Consider the following 20,926-nt stretch of genomic DNA (forward strand, 5'->3'; position numbering starts at 1 on the left):
CTCAACAGGGTAGAGATTAATAAAGCCTTGGGTCTGTTTCCACAAACTTTAGAACCCACCAATAGTCAACCGGCCTGTAAAACCACAGTTTACTGCACATATTGTAAACGGACCTTGAATTGTAGCTGGAATATTTATCACCCTTCAGAATAATATTTAGAAAGTATAACACAAACTGAGAGCCTTTTCTTATCTGCGTTTTGCTCTGATAAGAGCCCCACTTTGAAGATATTTTTTTATCTGTGTATGGCATCACAAATGTTTCTTGTTTTATATCCTTGAGAATGTGCATGTGCAGAATTTGCAATAAAAACTGAATCCCCCCCAGAAGGGCTGAGCATTATCGAACCCCTCAGGCCTGTGTGTTGTTGGTCACAGACTTGCTGACCCACCGTCCTCCTCCCTCTCCTCCAGTGACTCCTGGGAGCTGCGAGGCTCTGCCAGTTATCTCAGGAATGTCCTTGCCAGCCCAGGAGAGGACGGGACTTAGTGTTGCTCTTTCGTTGACCAGCCAAGTCTCACACAGGGAGGCCTTGTTTCATTACAGCCCACAGTGTGTGTGGCCATGACTTAATTTACAGGCTTTTTTTTTTTTCACACCCAAATTGATATTTCTGCCTGAGTGAATACTGTGTGTTTTGAGCTATGTATGGTAGCACACTTCAACAAACATGTCAATCTGTGTTTATCACATTTTTACATTTTGGTTGGCCAACTCCAATAGATTTGCCCATCAACTTTTCACCCTGTGTGTGGAAAAGCAGTTTGTAGGAAGCACAGATTAAGGACATTTGTAATCCTTCAATTATTTTTTGTTGCAATGTTTGTCTTTGTTCTAGGTGGTTTCCAGCTCACCTATATGGGGCAGCTTTCTAATACTACTACTATACTATATATAGTGGTTAGATGTTCTGGCTCATCTGTCGTAGACTGAGCTAGCATCACCCTGAATGCTTTACTGTATACTTTTTAAAATACGGCTTGCAACAAAATATATCATGTAACAAGTGGATATGAAGTAAACGGCTTAATGCAGACTGTACGCTGCTATAACATATTTCTTTTGGGCCATTTGGGGGCAGTGGAATGAGCTCTAAACACAATACTTGCGTTTTATCACCTTTAATGTAATATGGCAAACTTGGTAGCAAATGATTGCCTATTTACCCATCCAGCGGACTCAGAGCATCGTAATGATTCATTTGGAGACGAGTTCTCTGGACACCTGAAAAGTCCTATATTCACTCTCTTTAAGCTCTGTTTTGGGTCTCAACCAAAATATCTGGCTCTATAGCTGGTAATGCTCCACTGTGCTCACAAGCCAACCTAGCTAGTTGCTAACGCTGTCTGACACACTGTCAGTTGGGATTGTTGTTGTTTTTCTGAAAACAGCTGCCTGGTTCAGCTGAAAACGACACCAATAAGAGCAGTTTGATTAAACCAACTCAGTAAAGTTGGTTCCGTAGAGCGGAGGGTGAACTGCAGAGCTGGGTAATAATTCCCTATTGGCATAGAGAAACATACACATAGACTGTAGGTTAGAAGTTAACGTGCTCATCGTGGCCCGTTGGTTTGCGGAGTGTTGTTTTGAAGCCTTGAGTTTGGCGTTGATAGCCGTCGCCATCTTGGATTTCGGCTGCTGCCGTCTTGGCTTTTGGAACCAGTGAACAGAAGTGCCTATATTTGGGCTGTGGAAGAGGGATGTAGAGACACCCTATACCTGTCAATCACAAGGTAGCCAAGCCCTTAAGCGTACCCTGCTTTATGATCTATTTGACCCTAAATGGAGCATCATTTACTAAATGAACATCATGCTGTATTGAAGAAGACTTGAAACTAGAGATTGAGACCATAAACTGATGTTTACAATGTTTACTGGGGGAATAAATCAAGTGAGAAGTCATTTTCTCATAGACTTCCTTACAGTCAGTCTTCTTTTTGCAACCAGAGGAGTCGGCCCCTTATGGACATTAAAGAGAATGCAGGTTTAAGACACTTCTGCATTGTCTTTACTTTTCAAAACACAAGGTTGCGGCCTGGCTCATCACCAGAAGGGACCCTTTCCACATACGAGTAGTCAGGTGATCTGTTGTAAATATAGAACTATTGATCATCGCTGTTTTAAACACCAGTTACACGTATAACCAAATCCTATTTTTAATGACAAGCTGTGACTGGCGCTGGTGTTATGAATGCTACATTGCTGAATGACAACACCATGAAGCTGCACCGGAGCATATTTGATAATTCAATTTGACGTCTGCTCGCTGGAATGCGGTGATGTATTGCTAACTGATGCAGTGGGATACTTTTGTTTTTCTGCACTGGGACGAGCCTAAAACGCAGCAACTGTGTTTTTAAAGTGCTCTGGTGAGAACGAAGGGATTCGGGCTCGTCCTGTGTCTCCGGGACACTAGAAGACTCTGAGGTTCTTTAGTGCTGTGTCACGTTCTCCCCTCGATTCACATAAGCCGAAGAGGATCAGTCACCTTGACAGATTTTTTTAATCTTCGTTATTATTGAAACACCTTTGACTTTGTGTTCTTGAAACTGTCTTTTCTTACTCCTCCGGCTTTGATCTGGGGGTCGAGTGAGGTTTTAAGTATTTGCTTGCGCTGCTGTTTCCTGCACTGCAGTGTTGTTTGCTGCACTTTTCTATACAGAATACATTTGTTGAGACAGAGCCGGTCACAGCATCATTCATTTTAATGAGTTAGCTCTCATCCAGGGTGACATCCAGTAGTTGGTATTTAAGGGGAAAACAGGATCATGACATACCTACTTTTGGCTGAGCTCTTTTCCTTTTCAATGAGAAATGTCCCTTCATTCATCTGGCTTAGGTGTGACTGGACCCCTCTGCCTGATAGGCCGATGTGGTAATGCATCCACACAGCTAAGAACAGATCTTTCTTTATATTTGCTCGTCTTTTGTTTCTTTGTTTATTGTCCCTGCACTGGGCGTTTTTTCGGCTTGTTCGTCCATCCATTCCTGTGATCGCGACCCTCGGGAACACCTGGAGGGAATTTCTTCAAAATTTATGCAAACTCAAGGATGACCTGATTTAGGTTTCGGCCATAGCTCAATAATTCATATGCGCTTTGTGCGCATTTCACACAATTGTCTAATAGGATGAAATGATGCAGAGAAAAAATGTTGTACAGATGTGGATGTAAACTACAACATGACGAGGGGGTGATTCTAGTTATTCATTATCTATGAAAAGTGCTGCCTCATTGCAGCCCTCAGGACATGCTGACTCTGCATTGTGGTGAACAGTTTTTCTCCTATCAAATTGATTCATTTAATTCATTATAAGAGAATAACTAGAGGCAGAAAACTATTAAGAAAGAAAGATGGATATGAATCTAAAAAGTAGACATTATAATACATGTGTTTTATTGAAGACATTTTTTTCCCAGAGCCATCAAACAACCAACTAAAATTAGTACCTGACCTCATCTGGGAACCACTGACCTACAGGTTAGAGAAGCAGACTTGTGGGCAAAGGGTCACTGGTCTAAGACTCCCCAGACGGGCTGGGAAGGTGTTGGTGGGAAAGATGAAGTAACACATACACAAACACAACACTACGTTTAACTACTACTACCTGAGCGGCTCTGTAGACTTTGACTTTAATTTAATGTAAAAAAAGGCCTCAGGGCTTTTACGTTGCTTTATTATCCTTAGCTGAAATGTTGGGTCCTAGTAAAAGGTGCTTTTCAAGATTCAAAGCGGACTGTTTGTTGCTAGTGTTGAAGGTGTCGCCATGTCATAAATATTTTCACACGTTCTTGACTTGGCGAGGTGACTCCTCTAGTTTGTGGATCCACAAGCCTGTGAAAGGCTGTGACATCAAGACTTTAGATTTTAGTTTTTGTTTGACATGTTCATGTTTTATTTAAGCACCAATTATCAACTCTTTTTTTTTTTCTTCTCTCTGTCACCCTCAGAAATCAGCCAAAGGTGAGTATTAAACTAAACTCATGAATATGCAATTTTGCTATGCACAAATGTCTTCTTTTCATCAACATTTGGTGACTGAATGCTCATTCTGAGTTGTTTTGAATGACCTGCATCGTGTGTGTGTTCGCCCTCAGGTGTTCGCCTATGACCACTGCTTCTGGTCGATTGATGAATCTCAGAAAGACAAGTTTGCAGGTCGGTTCACATCAACAGCGTCTCTGCGTTTTGACCTTTCGGTTCTGTTTTTAGCTTGTGTGTAACTCCGCTGCTCTGTGACTCACTTCTTAAACTCATCCCCTGACAGAATGTTTCCTCATATTCTGAACTATTTATAGAGTCAAAGAAAGGGACCAGTCAGGTGGCGGGATGAAGGGTTAAGCGCTGTCCACCTCTAGATTAGTCCTGCGTATTGTAAAGTGGTCGGAACAAAACTGTTGCCAGGGAGTTTCTTAAGAATGTGAGGGGGCATTAATTCACCAGCCTGTCAGATGTATTAGATGAGAACAAAATACCCTCCATGTCATTACATTTTTCCCTTTACCATCTCGTATGTTTCCTTACTAAAGTAATGAAAGTAGAGCTTCTGTTGCATGCTGGTCTTTGAGATGTTTAATTTTATGTTTCTTTTTGTGCAGGTCAGGACGTCGTGTTCCAGTGCCTTGGGGAGAGTCTGCTGGACAACGCCTTCATGGGCTACAACGCCTGCATCTTTGCTTATGGACAGACAGGTAATTCACTTTAAACCTGCCGACATTAGGCTTATGGGCCCTTTGGTAATATTAATAAAAGTCTGCTGGTGTCTGCCGTTGGTTTATGGATCTTTGACAGAATCTCTATCTTTATATTCATAAACTTGTTGGGAACGTCTGTGTTTATGGGGGTCCTTATCTGACTTTGGATCAGCGTTACTGTCATCATATTGTCAAAGTCTCAAAAAGCCATTTCATTTACTTTTTATTAGAGTGTGTCTCATTTTGCAACTCCAACTCATCAGAATCTCTGCCTCTCAGATATACACATTTTTCAATCTTATCCTGGAGCGTTGTGGTACATCTGTTTATTCATGTTTTTTTCAGACTCATTAGCGGTACTCCCCAGATCCGTAGTTATTTATATTTCACTTGCTTCCACAGCTCCAAATCACTGAAATCTGACAGAGAAGCATGTACATAAAGACAATTTTCTAAGTTTCCTTTTTATTTTTTTTATATATTTTTAAACTGTTGTTTAGCCTTTCTTAGAGAATAAAACTGAATCTGATTATTTTTCCTCCTTCCTTCCTATTTTCCTCTTTGACATTGCTTGGTTCTGTTATCCTGTTTGATGTCTGGACTTGTAAACTCCAGGCTCTGGGAAGTCGTACACCATGATGGGCACTGCGGAGCAGCCCGGTCTGATCCCCCGACTCTGCAGCTCCCTGTTCAGCAGGACCGTGCAGGAGGCCCGAGAGGGAGAGGGCTTCACCGTGGAGGTCTCCTACATGGAGATTTACAACGAAAAGGTCCGAGACCTGCTCGACCCCAAAGGGTGAGGAACTGTTTGGTCGAGCTGACTTTCAGACAGAGAGTCACATCGATCCATATTTCACTCTGCATTCATTCTGCCATTTTTCAGTCTGATACAGTTTTAGTAATCTTAACTTCAACATATCAAATGGATGATCTTAAACATCATCAAAATAACAACATTATTTTTTCTACGTAACTACACCTGCCAATTTTCATTGCTCAAAGGGAAGTGTGATTCACTTTGTTTGTGTTTTTGACAGTGCGAGGTGTTAACAGTAACGGCGTTCTCCTCGGCTGAGTTTAGTTGCTACCGAGTTCAGGATAGTAGATGCACGCTTCGTTCTGCGCTGTAATACGGTTGGCAGGTGTAGTTAGTAGAAAGAAAATAGTTCTTCATGAAACTGCTCTCATCAAGGTGGATTATCTTGATGAGTGTTAATTTTGGCAAACAAAAGTATTGATAGGTTTTAGTCACAATTTAGTCGTTTTTATCCCTCATCGTTTTATTCTAGTTTTATTCAACAAAAAGTCAAAAAGTTTTTCTTTTAAACTTGTCAGAGATGTTGGTATTATTTCGAACCACCCATGGTCTTGTGGTTGTATCTTCTTGGTCATGTGAGAAAAGGTTGTTAATGAACATATTTCTTCATACTTTTTATTAACGGTATTAATCTCTGATCTCAAGTAATGGGATCAGAGATTATTATTGGAATGAAAAATCCTGTTTTTCAAATGTATTTTTTTTGGCACTTTGAGCACCTAAAGCCAAGTGTCATCTTGTAAAATAAGTATTTTTTGATTTGGTTGGTTGTATTGCATTGTTGTATTTGGTTGTATTGTTTTATCTGTTTGTTTGGGAAGGAAGAAACACATCTGTTTTTCCCTCGTGTTTATAAATGGATGAGACAGACTAGGACTGGTGAATCCAGGATTAATAGTCTCTTCTCTGTAGAAATCGACAAGCGCTGAGAGTGAGAGAGCACAAAGTCATGGGGCCTTATGTTGACGGCCTGTCTCGCCTGGCTGTGGCCTGCTACAAGGTACTTTATGAACTATGATTAATTCCCACTCTGATTTCCTTTTGCTTTTATCACATTGTGTTACCAGGGGTAACAAGTTATTCCATGAAACCCGGGTAAACACAAGAGACGTGTGTCTTTGTTTGTGGCGTCCTGTGTCTCTGACAGGACATCGAGTCTCTGATGTCAGAGGGAAATAAATCTCGCACTGTGGCGGCAACAAATATGAATGAAGAAAGCAGCAGATCCCACGCTGTGTTCAACATCATCCTCACACACACACTCATGGACCTAAAGTCTGAGGTACGACACTCACTCACTCACTCACTCACTCACTCACTCACTCACTCACTCACTCACTCACTCACTCACACACACACTCACTCACACTCACTCACTCACTCACTCACTCACTCTCACACACACACAGCATCAGCTAGTGAAACAAAACAGGATCATAACAATCCTCTTATGTACAATGTCTTTTTGACACCCTCTTTTATAATTATGGTTGTGTAAATGATAGAAAATGTTGCCCTCACATGTTTTCAGAAGCCCAGGAAACTGCAAAAGTTGTTTTTGTGTCCAACAACAGTTTGGACCCAAAGACATTCATTTGCGCTTATTTGTGGCTTAAACAAGTAATACATTTCCTGTTGAGTCAGTTCATTTTCCAATCATTTCGGCACCCTTTTTGTTTTACCTTTTTGTATTATGCTTTCTCTGTTTAACTGGAAATGTTGTTCTCTTTCCTTCCTCTAAAATTGACCTAGCTCAAATGCACTATTATAGTGTTTTACCATTTAGTCAGCGCTTCTACAGCCATGCCCATGAATGCAAAGATCATGATAAGAGAATCGCTCTAAGGGTTAGTGCAGGTTTTTTGAAGTGTGGTTGTATGAGTTACTTCTCTATAGTCAGTATATTTCCAAAGGAGATGGAGTTTGGAGAAACAGACAGGAGTACCAGCACGGGAGCAAAGTCATGTACTGCTATGGACGTGTTTTACACACTTAATAGAATCAATATCATTTTAAGTGGATGCTATATTTAGAATTGTACACCCCTCTATCTTGCTGACAGACAGCCCTTTCTGACGGGGAACTAAAGCCGTAATCTATGCTCTCTTCAGAACCACCAGACTCCACTGAGAAGATAGTAATTTGACCTCGTAGAACGCGGTCTACTGCTGCCTCGATCGGTTTGTTTGTTTGTGTTATTGTGTGACTTTGTTGAAATCTAACTAACCATTTAAGACACCAAAGTCACACAACAACACACACAAACTACCTGATTGAGGCAGCGGTAGACCAACAACTCCCATGTTCTACAAGGTAAAATTCATGATTTTGATTCTTTTAGGGGTCAAAAATACCTCCACAGCAGTACATTGCTTTGCTTCCGTACTGCTACCCCTGTCTGTTTCTCCAAGCACTATTAACTGTAGAAGCTTTTTACAAACAAAGTTTAACATCATGTCCATTTCTCTCTGCTGCTGCGTGTCCGCTGCAGACGAGCGGAGAGAAGGTGAGCAAGTTGAGTCTGGTGGATCTGGCCGGCAGTGAGCGGGCAGCAAAGACCGGAGCGGCGGGGGAACGTCTGAAAGAAGGGAGCAACATCAATAAGTGAGTCAACAGAAAATAGATAGATGACACGACGCTTAAGACTTGTAACCCCTCCGTGATCCAGATTCTTCTTCCAAGAGCTAAATGAACTGGGCTGTTTTCCTCAAAGGGGATTGCTGGCTGGGATTGTGTTTGTTTTCTGTCTACACTTTTGATCTGGGTCTATTTTTACTGCACCAAGGCCAAGATTGCCTTCATGATTTTTGGTCTTTTTGTTCCTCTCTGTGCCATTCTGCCCTCTAAATACCACCCTCCCCTCTCTCTTTTCTCTTCTCTCTCCCCTCTCCCTCCAGGTCCCTCAGTACTCTGGGTTTAGTTATCTCTGCCTTGGCTGACCAGGGAGCAGGGAAGTACAAGAGCAAGTTTGTTCCCTACAGAGACTCTGTGCTCACCTGGCTGCTCAAGGTACACAAAGAAAATGCCTTCTTTAAAACACAACAGGGTGCATTTTTTTTTTTAACTAAAGAAACCATACTTTAAAGTCCCTGAGTGATCCATTTTATAGTGTGCTTTTTGTTATTTTGCCTGTGAAGTTTCAAGGCTCTGCTGGTTATTTTCATTAGCTCTGCTCAGCTGGAAATAAGCTCCCTTTGCCAGCTTTGAGTCTTTAATTTGGGGGGTTGTAAACAAGTCTTTCATTTGGCTCCTTTTTAAAATGGTAATTGTGTTAAATGTAGCTTTCTAAAACGTAAGCACAGCATGCTCATAAATCAATGGCTTTTCACACATTTAGTAATTCTTCTTCCAGACCAAAGCAGTGGAATTTACTTTTTTTGCGCAGTGCAGTCTGAGATGTTTCAAGTGTTTTTTTTGTCCACTCAAAGTTCTGGAATTGTTTTTAACCTGCAGGACAGCCTGGGAGGGAACAGCCGCACGGCAATGGTGGCCACCATCAGCCCCGCCGCAGACAACTACGACGAGACGCTGTCCACCCTGCGCTACGCCGACAGGGCCAAAAGCATCGTCAACCACGCCATCGTCAACGAGGACCCCAACGCCAGGATCATCCGAGAGCTCCGGGAGGAGGTGGATAAACTGAGGGAGCAGCTAACGGAGGCCGAGGTTCGGATTTCTTTAGAGTATTGTGAATATTGAAGGAACGACACAGTCAGTTTGTTGAGAGTGTTAATGCAGCTTCTGTCCCTCTCAGTCTATGAAAGCCCCCGAGCTGAAGGAAAGGCTGGAGGAGTCTGAGAAACTCATCCAAGAGATGACAGTCACCTGGGAGGATAAACTCATGAAGACTGAGGCCATTGCACAGGTCAGACACACACACACACACACACACACACACACACACACACACACACACACACACACACACACACACACACACAAATCCGCTCTCTGCATCTGTCTTTGTATTGCCCTTGTATTAATAGAAAAAAAAAAGTTTAACTTATTCTTGTTACACCTAAACAGAACTTCATTAAAATTTAATTTGATTTCTTGCACTCAAACAACTGCAACAGACACATTTAATCAAACGGAGGAGATACAATTACAATTCTAGTCGTTGCCAATTGATTTGCTTTCTGTTCATTCAGTGTGACTTAATTCAAGTTTAAAGGTTAACTTCTGCATTCTTCAACCTGGACCTTATTTACCCATGTTGTTGGGTCTAAGTGACTAAAGGTGAAAACGGTCCTTTAGATGGTTCTAGTATTACGGAAGAACGCTGCAGACGGCAGCCGCTAAGGAGGCTGCAATGTAATCCTATCTGGTAGTTTGATTTCTGATTCTGATATCTCTTACTTTTTGCCGGAAAATCACAGTGGAAATATAATGGAGAGTTGGAGAGACGAGTGCCGGTGTTGTCAGAGTTTGTTGTGTTGCCGGACAGAAAGCGTAGATAAGTGTTATATTAAAGATTTTCAACTTCACGGCTGAATATCTAGATGATTTTGACAATGGGGATTCTACGCAAGATTTCCGAACCAGGCTTCTCCGAGCAAACAGACACACGGGATCAAGTGAAAGATAAAGAAAAACGTTTTTATTTCTCTGTAGGGTTCTCTCCATTATGTTGTCAGACACTTCTGATAACAATCTGAGCCTGCTGATAGCAGCAAGCACTTTTAGATGAACTAGATTGACAATGAGGAGTTGCCCCGAGCGATTACATTGCAGCCCATTTAGCTTCTGTGACGTGCCGTCTGCAGCTCTATCCCACAACACTGGATCAAAAACTGTTGCCCCCATTAGTCACTTAGACACAAAAACATGAGTTAGTAGGACCCAGGTTGAAGAATACAGAAGTTAACCTTCAACTCAAGTTATTGAGAGTTTTGTTCAGTGTGGAGGTTATTTTCCCAGCATTCTCAGCTCAGCTCCTTCTTTCACCGTCACATTTCTTACATCAAGCAGCAGCAGCTAAAGAATAATACAGGCAACCAATCCATTCATGTATTAAATATGCATGAAATATGTTTCCTTAGGAGCGCCAGAGGCAGCTGGAGAGTCTGGGCATTTCCCTGCAGTCCTCTGGAATCAGAGTGGTGGATGACAAGTGTTTCCTGGTCAACCTAAATGCTGACCCCGCCCTCAACGAGCTGCTGGTCTACTATCTGAAGGTACTAGACACACACTTAAACACACACACACACACGCAGTCCTGTGCTGTTTTTTCCTGCCTGACATAGGCAGGGCTGCACAGATTAATAAATGCACACACATCATGTGACCGTGTCTCCTCTGTATTGTCACAGGAGCACACTCGCGTTGGCTCAGCCGACTCCCAGGACATCCAGCTGTGCGGGATGGCCATCCAAGCGGAGCACTGCGTCATCGACATCAGCAAGGACGACGGCGTGGTGCTCAGTCCTCACCGCAACGCTCGGTATGCTCTTAACGTCGACCAGCGACGCCGCAGGCCGCGTTTGATTGATCTCCGTGACTTCACACTCTCTGTTCACTGCTGGTTTTACCGTCTCATATTTTAGAACAGATATTATACACTGCTACATGTTCAATCAGCATAAAATAACACTTTGTTTAGCAAAAGAGAGGCTCCTAAATTACTTCTTAAATTTAAAGTTGCTAATGGACATGTTAACAGTGGATAAAATAATTACCCACCATCTTAAAGGGGTCACCTTATTTGACTTCCCATTTAGCTCATTGTTTTGCTATTTCACCCTGCAACTTTACAGTTTTGATTCTTTCATGCGGCTCAGTGCCAGAATAATGAGTACTGTAGAGTCGGAACAGCTAGCACCGAGGCGTTGGCCCCACCGGAAATCCCCGGTCAACGCTCAATAAAATCTACTCTTAATATAGCTGGTGCAGGCATTGTAATGTAAAAATCACACAGTCTAAGAAAAACATTTTTATTTTTAATAAGTCCTTTGATTTTTTTCTCTTCAACCATCTGGAGACTCCAGAAATGATTTTGCGACCTCTTGTTGTGAATTTTTGCAGAGGGCAACTGTTTCTTACCAGCTACTTCCTGTAAGTCGCTTTGGATAAAAGCGTCTGCTACATGACTGTAATGTAATGTAACATAACGTCTAATGACGATCCAATACATTGGACATTCTGTACAAATATCAAAAGATTTTTATTTAATACCTTACAACAAGATAAAATCACTTTTTGTCCCACAAAACATTTGTTTCATAGATCGAAGCCAGGAGAACAAAAAAAAAAAAAAGAACAACCTGCTGAGATGAATCATTGACACTTTACAAGGGCCCATGACCTGTTTTTCAGTTTTATTGATTATATTCTCTGCATATCCTCAGTAGAGTGATCACATCATTTCTCATCTCAAAGGATCTCTCTTGTTGTATATTTTTTCCTCCTGTAGAACATGTGTGAACGGTGCTGCAGTCACCAGTCCAGTGCAGCTTCACCACGGCGACCGCATCCTGTGGGGAAACAACCACTTCTTCAGGTCAGTCATTTTGAATCTGTACTTGTGGGCTGTTTTTCTTTGGTTTTTTTTCTAAAACAAACCTGTCTCGACTGCATTTATTTACATCTGATCACAAACTATTCATTGTGCCTCTTCTCTTTTTTTTTTCTGCTACATCACACTTACTCTTTTTTGTCCTCCGCTGTCTCACATCACATCAAACTGCCGCCTCTTCATGGAAATGCGCAGGATTAACCTGCCGAGGCATATGGTCCATGCTGGGGGCGAGGACGAGGAGAGCGGTGCTGTGATGAAGACGTGTTTGAGCACAGACCGGCTGGAGGCGGACTTCGATGCGGCCAGCGACGTGTCCAGCGAGCTAAGTTTTGGCTACGAGTTCGCTCAGACCGAAGTCATGATGAAAGGCATGGGCAACAACGGTGAGTCAGACTTCCTCAGAGCATGTTTTTAGGTTTTGCATTGGTGGGAAATAAAGTGACAGTGAATTACCAAGAGTTTTTACACAGTTAAACACAATTTCAAATTTTCCTCAGAAGATATGGACTTTTTATGCTTTTATTCATGCTGAATGATTGATTAAATCAACTAATTGGTTAGTTGACTAAGAAATTATTTGGTCGAGGACAGCCCTACCATTTTGGTTGGATTGACCATCAAAACCCCTGTAAACAAGTCCTTTGTAACATCTTAAACTTTGTTCACAGATCAGACTACCAGGTAGGACAAATACAGAATACTGTGAATGTTTAGGTTTGGTTTGCATGATCTTAAAATACCTGACATGGGAGTGGAAACCTCCAGAGCAGAGAGTGTCCCCCTCGTGTTTATTCTGACCTCCTCACCCGTCTCCGTCTTGTCCATCTGTGGGACATGACGACATGAAAGCGGCCATGGGCAGCAAAAGGACTTTAGTTCTGTCAGCATTTTCACAAATCACATAAAGATAACTATTGTCAACAAATTCTAGGAAAAGAACAAAACTAACAGTTGGTCCCCTACCATGTACCCTGGCACTCAGCTCCAAGCACATTTGTTACTGAAGATGTAAATCATTTAAAATGGGTCACAGAAAATATTGAAAAAGTCCACAGCCATGACTCATTGATGTGCTATTATTATTTTTTGGACACAATGGAGCTCACAGGCGCAGAGGAAGAAGATATACAGTGGGTACGGAAAGTATTCAGACCCCTTTAAATTTTTCACTGTTTGTTTCATTGCAGCCATTTGCTAAAATCGAAAAAGTTCATTTTTTTTCGCATTAATGTACACTCAGCAACCCATCTTGACAGAAAAAAACAGAAATGTAGAAATTTTTGCAAATTTATTAAAAAAGAAAAACTGAAATATCACATGGTCATAAGTATTCAGAGGATTTGCTCAGTATTGAATAGAAGCATCCCCATTTGAGCTAGTACAGCCATGAGTCTTCTTGGGAATGATGCAACAAGTTTCTCACACCTGGATTTGGGGATCCTCTGCCATTCATGCAAAAATTTCTACATTTCTGTTTTTTTCTGTCAAGATGGGTTGCTGAGTGTACATTAATGCGAAAAGGGGTCTGAATACTTTCCGTACCCACTGTATATTAAGCTCTTGAAACACACAATAATACATTTGTTAACAGGGTTGTTTTGGTCATTTTTTTTACATTAAGGATAGCTTTATTCTTTAATCAGTTTTTTCAGCTTCCAAGTCCATCAAGTTACTCCAAACAGCTTGTGTGCTCTATAATCCAAATATTTAGACCCCAAGTGATACCAATTGGTGTCAACGCAGTTAAGTATTTACTCTTTAATCTATATTTTCCACAAGATCCTGGTTGTGTAAAGCCTATAGTGCTCTGACAGAAGACAAAAATAGAGATAATGAGGTAAATATTAGATTTTTGGATCAACAGTGAGTGCAGTCCTGTGAAGCAGTTCTAAATTAATTGGGGTTGACTTTTCAATTTAGAATGAGCTGTTCTTTTATATAGAAAATGTATTTTGGTAAGAAAGAACGGTAAATAAGAAACTTCTTCACACTCTCTCCTCATCTTCCTCTCTCCATGCTCTGGCGGCTCCTCCTCCTCATCCTCCTCAGACCCTTTGCAGTCGGTGTTACAGACCCTGGAGAGGCAGCATGAGGAGGAGAAACGCTGCGCCCTGGAGCGGCAGAGACAGATGTACGAACAGGAGCTGCAGCAGCTCCGCCAGAGGCTCACCCCGGAGAAACCCTCCCACCTCCTGGACTCGGCAGGCCCAGCGGCGGGTGCCACTGCTGCGGCGTCAGCCGGCTCCCACAAGCGGGTGCGGCGCTGGAGCGAGGACAGGTGAGCCACAACAGGAGGATGCGAGACCTTTACTGACCCCTGTGGGCAGTCAGGTCTTAGAAGGAAGAAAAATATGCCTTAGTAAAACTCTGTTTGCTGTTCAGAGAGGCAATGATGACTCGCAGCCTGCGGCGCCTGAGGGAGCAGATAGTTCGGGCCAACCTGCTGGCACAGGAGGCCGGCTTCATAGCCGAAGAGCTGAGCAAGAGGACGGAGTACCTGGTCACTCTGCAGATACCTGCTTCCAACCTGGATGCCAACAGGAAGGTAGAGTCTAACAGAGAGACAAAGTACACAAAAAGCCACTTTCAGAAACCTATATTTAATCATCAGAACAGCCACCAAAGGAACCAGATGTCAAAGCGCCAAACACTCTCTTTAATTGACAGTTTGTAAATGCAAGTTCAGCTCAGAAGCAAGTTTAATAATGTTATATTGATTTTCATACTGTAGCGCATCGTCTGACTCTGGGGGAATGCTGACAAGTGTAGTGTAAAAGCGCTTTGAGTGTTCGGATCACTATAAATGCACAAGTCCATTTACCGAAATGGCACCAATTTCAAAATATGCCGAACTAGCTTTTAGCATTTACTGTTTGCAGTGCAGTAATTGATGTTGAGAGATCTATCACTGGGCGACTTTGATGCTGAAGAAAACTTCAAAACGTGATGATTTTCAAGCAAGATCTGTTTTTTTAATTTAATTTTATATTCCAAGACAAAAGACATAATACTCTTAAGAAAAACATAAGAAAAACATATAGTTTTGGAAAAGTCATTGAAAAAAGTCATAATATAGAATGTTGGCTTGAAATTCATAACGTAGTGTGTAAAAACAAAAAACAAAAAGCGGTTTTAGTGATTACAGGCAGTTATATTTGTAAAAGACAATATTCAATTATAGAAGAAGAGAATACGGTTATGTTAGTTGTCGTGTGTGTGTGTGTGTGTGTTTTTGTGTTCTAAACAGTCAGTCTAGAGGGTGGATGAATGTAAAAGGAATATATATATATATATATATATATATATATATATATATATATATATATAAATATATATATATAAATATATAAAATACAGGAACTGCTCTGGTAATGTAAATGGTGAATTGTCAGGTAGTGAGGATAAGAGGCAAATCCCACTGCATCTTAGATCTATGTATCATGAGTGGTCAGATACTCAAGGAGTACAAATTGCTGCAATGAGGCGCTAAGAGTATTAAAATCCCATGAGTGCCTTCTAACAGCCACTGCTGCCGACGGTTCCAGTACGGGTAAACAGGGCAAATCAGCAGCCAGTCTAAAAATCTGTTTTCTGTCCCCCCCCTCATAGCGTGATGTAGTGTTGAGTGAGCCGGCCATCCAAGTTCGCCGTAAAGGTAAAGGGAAGCAGATCTGGGCTCTTGAAAAGATGGAGAACAGACTGGTGGACATGAGGGAGCTCTACCAGGAGTGGAAGGACTTTGATGAAGACAACCCTGTGAGTTAATAGAGATGAGAGCCAGTTTGACGCACAGACTCGGATAAATGAATTCCAGTATAATTTAATGTTTTATTCAGTTTTCTATGTGTAGATATGCCAGTTGATATATGTCAGAATTGGCCTGCTTGTTTTTGTGTATTCCATTTTTCATCCCTTATTGATTGAATGCTTAAAAGAAGGGAAACAAAATAAGCACAGTGAACAAAGAACACGCTGATGAAACATGGGGAAATATGCTCATCTCAGTTAAAGAGAAGAAATTTGACATTTACTCCAAAATTCCTGATCATTAGATCTCGTTATGATTTATTCATCAGAACCCCCCCGTTCTTCCTCTCTCTCTAACCCAGGTGATGAGGTCCTATTTCAAACGTGCAGACCCGTTCTTCGATGAACAGGAGAACCACAGTCTGATTGGTGTGGCCAACGTTTTCCTGGCCTGCCTGTTCAATGACGTCAAGCTGCAGTACGCAGTGCCCATCATCAACCAGAAGGGAGAGGTAGGAGCCCACTGGGAGCAGTGGATCGCTTTGTTCATAAACATGGATGATACACACAAGGACAGTTTGGATGACAATGTTATAAGCTCTGTGCATTTTTCAGGTCATGAAAGTAAATTGTAACATTTTGGTCACCTAAAAAAATGTCTTAATCAGCGTTTGGTTGTACTTAGCTCCAGCCTTTCGCGTCACTTTGGTTGTAAAAAAGCAAAGATGGCTTCGGCCAAAGAATGAGATGGCAACGTAACGAACTGAACTAAGACCCTGCTGTTCTGCGTGTGCGTCAGGTGGCTGGTCGGCTGCACGTGGAGGTGTGGCGAGGAACAGAGGGCTCCGAGGAGGGACGTCCACACCCGTCTGACATCCAGCTGAGCAACACAGACGGAGACCAACAAGAGCGAAAACTGGACTGTGTGGTGAGAACGTGCAAATGTAGCTTCATTAACAGGCCTGTCGATCACCGATTATAGTTATACATGAGCCAAAAATACAGGAAAACAACTGATAATGTGAATCATATATCTCCTCTCATCCTACATGCAGTATAAGTGAGTGTGCAGTGTTGCCAGTGGGGAAATGACTCAAAATGAATAATGGCTCTAGCAGGCAGTCTCATTGTGTCTTTCTCTCTGTTGTGAGTTCCTCCAGCTTACTGTGCTGTGAAAAGTGTAATTAATTCTGGCTCTGCTTCTGCTTTTCTTATTATGAAATTAAATAAAAATCTGGAGCTCTTTGCTGCAAACTCTTAAATATTGACCTAAGGCTTATTTGTGTATACATTTTTTTGAAGATTTATCAGACAGTTCTTAAGCAACATTGTTAGGCACGTATATCTATTAAAAAGCTCTGTTTGTGTATGGTGTGCATGTTTCCTCTTGAACCATGAGTTTCAAACCAACAGAAACCAGAGCACATCATTGAGTGTTTATCATTGCCAGTTTTAGGTGAGAGCATTTTCTCGTCTCCTCTCCCTCAGGTGAAAATCCTCCACGCCAATGGTCTGCCTCGTCACCTGTCCAACTTCGTCTTCTGTCAGTACCATTTCTGGGGGCAGGAGGAGTCAGTGTTCATCGCTCCAGAGATGCAGCCGTCCAGCTCCTCCTCCTCCTCCACAGACCCTCAGTGCACTGTGGTCTTTGACAGCGCCAAGGTGACATTCTCAGTGGACACACACGTATAGTATCCCAAATACTAGAAACAATACAATAAACAAACAAATGATTTTCAGTATAAGAAGATGGAAATTATCATTTTAATAACTTTTTCAGGAGTCGTCTGTGACTGTGTCGGAGGACTTTTTGGAATATCTGGCAGAGGGGGCGGTGGCCATTGAAGTGTTCGGTCACAAGCAGGCCAACCATCGCAGGAACCTGGCACTGTGGGACCTCGGAGTGATTCAGGCCAAGACCCGCACCCTCAGAGAAAGGTGAGGGGAGACAAACCATGCAGTCATTAAAAATGATACAATCAAGCTCAAAACACTCAATAGTCACATTTTCAAAAAAGTGAGAAATTAAGGTTAGTTTTCTAGCTTAACATAAGTCTAGTCTCATATCATCATCTAAACTATTAACATGATTTTAGTGTCTGTTTCACCCTCTAATGGTACATTTAACCAATAGACCTATCCTCAAAAATAAATCTACAAAAATGTTTAAAGGTATTGATTGTATGACGTTCTTCTCTATAGTCAGTGTATTTCCACAGGAGATGGATTTTGGAGAAACGGACAGGAGTACCAGCACAGGAGAAAAGTAATGTACTGCTATGGACGTATTTTATACACCTAAAATAATCTATGTCAGTTTAAGTGTTTGCTATATTTAGAACTATTTTACTGCTTTAGCTTGCTGTCAGACAGCCCTTTCGGAGAGAAAACTTGCATATTAACACTAACTAACTAACTAATTAACCTATCAAGGTAGCTGTAGACCATTAACTAACTGTTCTGTGAGGCAATACTGGTGTCTGGTGGCTTCGAAGACAGCATAGATAATATCAGTTTCCTGTCCTTGAATCTGAAAGCAAGATAAAGCCCTGAAAATGTTCTAAATATAGTGTACACTTAAACTTATATTGATTCTTTAAGCTGCCTAAAATACGACCTCAGCAGTACATTGCTTTGCTCCCGTGCTGGTGCTCATGTCTGTTTCTCCAAACTCCATCTACTGTAGTAATACACTGACTATGGAGAGGTACCTCAAACAATAATACTTCTAAGCATCTCTTTAAGCTTTGATCTGATGTGTGGGCATGCTGTCCCTGCAGGTGGAGCGAGGTGACCCGCCACCTGGAGTTGTGGGTGCAGCTGATGGAGCTGAACGAGGCAGGAGAGTTCACAACTGTAGAGGTTCTTCCCGCTAAAGACGTTCGCACGGGGGGAGTCTTCCAGCTCAGACAGGTACCATGGATACTTGTTTGTTTTGTAGATTTTAATTTATTTCGCAATGAAGGCTATTTTCTATTATAATACTGATCATTTCCACAGATGAATGGAATGAGATCAGAATGTAATTATATTCTGGAGTTGTCTAGCTCCACTTCCTGTCTGTATTTTAAGAAAGAGCCAGTTACTATTAACTGACGAACCTTCTTGTTGCTTTTTGACTGGCTTCATGGTCATGTGACTTCCATTGTCCTTATACAAAGAAGAGCATATTACTATCTTCTCATGGGAATCTTTCGTACCTCCAGGGGCAGTCCCGTCGGGTCCGGGTGGAGGTTCGTTCAGTACCAGACTCGGGCACCATGCCCCTCATCGCTGCCTCCATTTTCGCTGTGTCCATCGGAGACGTCAAGGTCCGACAGATCCCCAAAGGCAGCGGATCACAATGGGTGAGCAGGGGATAGAATCGACTGTTCCTATTAGTTTGAAATATGTTGAACGAGGAATTTATTTGTTTCTTGATTTACCTTGAGCTTTTGTTTTTATGCTTAAGTGTGAGAATGATGAATTTTTAATTTCTTAGACTCCCTTTGTCTGACTTATACATCATCTTTTTCATCTAATCATCTAATTGTATCTCTATCAATTAAAATTTCAGGGTGAGGATGAGGAAATGGACAGCTACCAAGTAAGTTGATCACAACGAGAAAAATGCATGATGAACGGAAAAAACGTCTGTACAACTGACGTGTATGTGTATCTGTGTAGGAGGTAGACTTGGAGAGGTTGAGGGAACAGTGGCTGTTCACGCTCACTCAGAGGCAGGAGTATCTGGACCAGCAGCTACAGAAGATAGTCTGCAAACCAGGTACAGCTCATGAAATCTGTTTTAATTTCTCAATGTACACAAAGTACATATATTGTGTTGTATTGCAAGTTATGTGACATTTCTGTCATGTCTTTTTGGCTAGAAACGTATGTTCATCGGCGCTAATTAGAGAAAACATGCTTGAAGTCCTCTTTAGATCATGATGTAGTGTTGCACTTTCACCACTTGTGGCCAAAATTAGTACTACAACAACAAACAGATTCCCTATCCCAAAAAAACATTTTTGACATTTTTACAGCTGGAAAAAAAATTAAGGAACTTAGAAAGATTATCCTGGTGAGACCTTTTTTCCAACTGTTCTTAAGTCATAAACACAGGAGATAAATCAATTCGATCATACTTAGAAAATGGATCACCAGAATGTGTTTTTTTACTCACTTGCCTCTCAGGGCTTCCGTACAACTATGATATGGATGCAGAAATAATTTTTTTTCCTGTCAGTATGCGCTTCTTTTGGAAACATGTCATTTCCTCCCACTGCTCAAGCGTGATTTAGCTTTGAAAGATCTGGTACTTAACTTTTCCCATTCCGTATTCAGTTTGTAAAAATGTATTTCCCAGTGTATCAATTTAAAACACATGTAAGGCATTCTTTTTTTAATTTGTCATAACCACGTGGCAGTGATGTGCAGTTCAAATCAGATGAAAATCTTCACTTGTTGGAAAAAACCCCTCTAAATATCACAATAAAGTCCCAATGAAGGTAATAGACAGTAAAAATTAACTCTAATGAAGTCTTCCTTTATCTTAGAGGTGGTGACGAACTAAAGAATATTTAATATTTCTGCATAAAATTATAAATTATGCATCAAATGACAGAAATATTTATTACATTGTTTATATATAATCTCTGTTGTGTTGCATTCAATGCATAACCCTCCACCTTTAGGATCTGAAGAAGAATATTTAATATTTCTGCATAAAATTATAAATTATGCATCAAATGACAGAAATATTTATTACATTGTTTATATATAATCTCTGTTGTGTTGCATTCAATGCATCTGAAGAAGGTGCATTAGTGTAGATATATCTTCTTTTTTTTTTATGAATTATGTTTTTGAGGTCTTTACTTCTTTGTGTGTGTGCGTGTAGATAAGTCAGAGGACGACGTGGAACGGGAGTCCCAGCTGCTGGAGTGTCGCCTGACGCTCACCGAAGAACGCAACGCTGTGTTGGTGCCGTCGGCGGGCAGTGGCATCCCCGGAGCGCCCGTGGAGAGGTGTGTTTGAAGGGAGATGAATTGTTCCAGCAATTTGTATTTATTTTGTTTTCATTTTTCAGGAAAGGTTTGCATTAAGGACAGAACGTTTCCTGTTCACCAAATTTATGTGACTTTATACTTGGAACCCACAACATTTCT

At 41.4% G+C, this 20,926-nt stretch overlaps 1 protein-coding gene across 6 annotated transcripts in view; it reads left to right on the forward strand.

Moving 5' to 3' along the window:
* Positions 1-20,926, forward strand: part of LOC129106815 (kinesin-like protein KIF13B) — a 36,996-nt gene that overhangs the window by 5,209 nt on the left and 10,861 nt on the right. For all 6 annotated transcript variants that reach the window (XM_054618045.1, XM_054618048.1, XM_054618049.1 and 3 more), the window contains exons 5-30: positions 3,952-3,964; positions 4,099-4,159; positions 4,600-4,692; positions 5,311-5,491; positions 6,425-6,512; positions 6,660-6,794; positions 8,004-8,116; positions 8,410-8,521; positions 8,966-9,178; positions 9,267-9,377; positions 10,555-10,689; positions 10,825-10,955; positions 11,925-12,011; positions 12,222-12,412; positions 14,079-14,307; positions 14,412-14,574; positions 15,639-15,785; positions 16,139-16,288; positions 16,576-16,704; positions 17,265-17,438; positions 17,557-17,714; positions 18,557-18,689; positions 18,983-19,123; positions 19,333-19,362; positions 19,443-19,542; positions 20,659-20,785. In XM_054618045.1, coding sequence (XP_054474020.1) covers positions 3,952-3,964; positions 4,099-4,159; positions 4,600-4,692; positions 5,311-5,491; positions 6,425-6,512; positions 6,660-6,794; positions 8,004-8,116; positions 8,410-8,521; positions 8,966-9,178; positions 9,267-9,377; positions 10,555-10,689; positions 10,825-10,955; positions 11,925-12,011; positions 12,222-12,412; positions 14,079-14,307; positions 14,412-14,574; positions 15,639-15,785; positions 16,139-16,288; positions 16,576-16,704; positions 17,265-17,438; positions 17,557-17,714; positions 18,557-18,689; positions 18,983-19,123; positions 19,333-19,362; positions 19,443-19,542; positions 20,659-20,785 — 3,345 coding nt within the window. The remainder of the gene's footprint in view (positions 1-3,951; positions 3,965-4,098; positions 4,160-4,599; positions 4,693-5,310; positions 5,492-6,424; positions 6,513-6,659; positions 6,795-8,003; positions 8,117-8,409; positions 8,522-8,965; positions 9,179-9,266; positions 9,378-10,554; positions 10,690-10,824; positions 10,956-11,924; positions 12,012-12,221; positions 12,413-14,078; positions 14,308-14,411; positions 14,575-15,638; positions 15,786-16,138; positions 16,289-16,575; positions 16,705-17,264; positions 17,439-17,556; positions 17,715-18,556; positions 18,690-18,982; positions 19,124-19,332; positions 19,363-19,442; positions 19,543-20,658; positions 20,786-20,926) is intronic.

This window comes from Anoplopoma fimbria, chromosome 18, assembly GCF_027596085.1.
Source record: "Anoplopoma fimbria isolate UVic2021 breed Golden Eagle Sablefish chromosome 18, Afim_UVic_2022, whole genome shotgun sequence".
Classification (NCBI taxonomy): Eukaryota; Metazoa; Chordata; class Actinopteri; order Perciformes; family Anoplopomatidae; genus Anoplopoma; species Anoplopoma fimbria.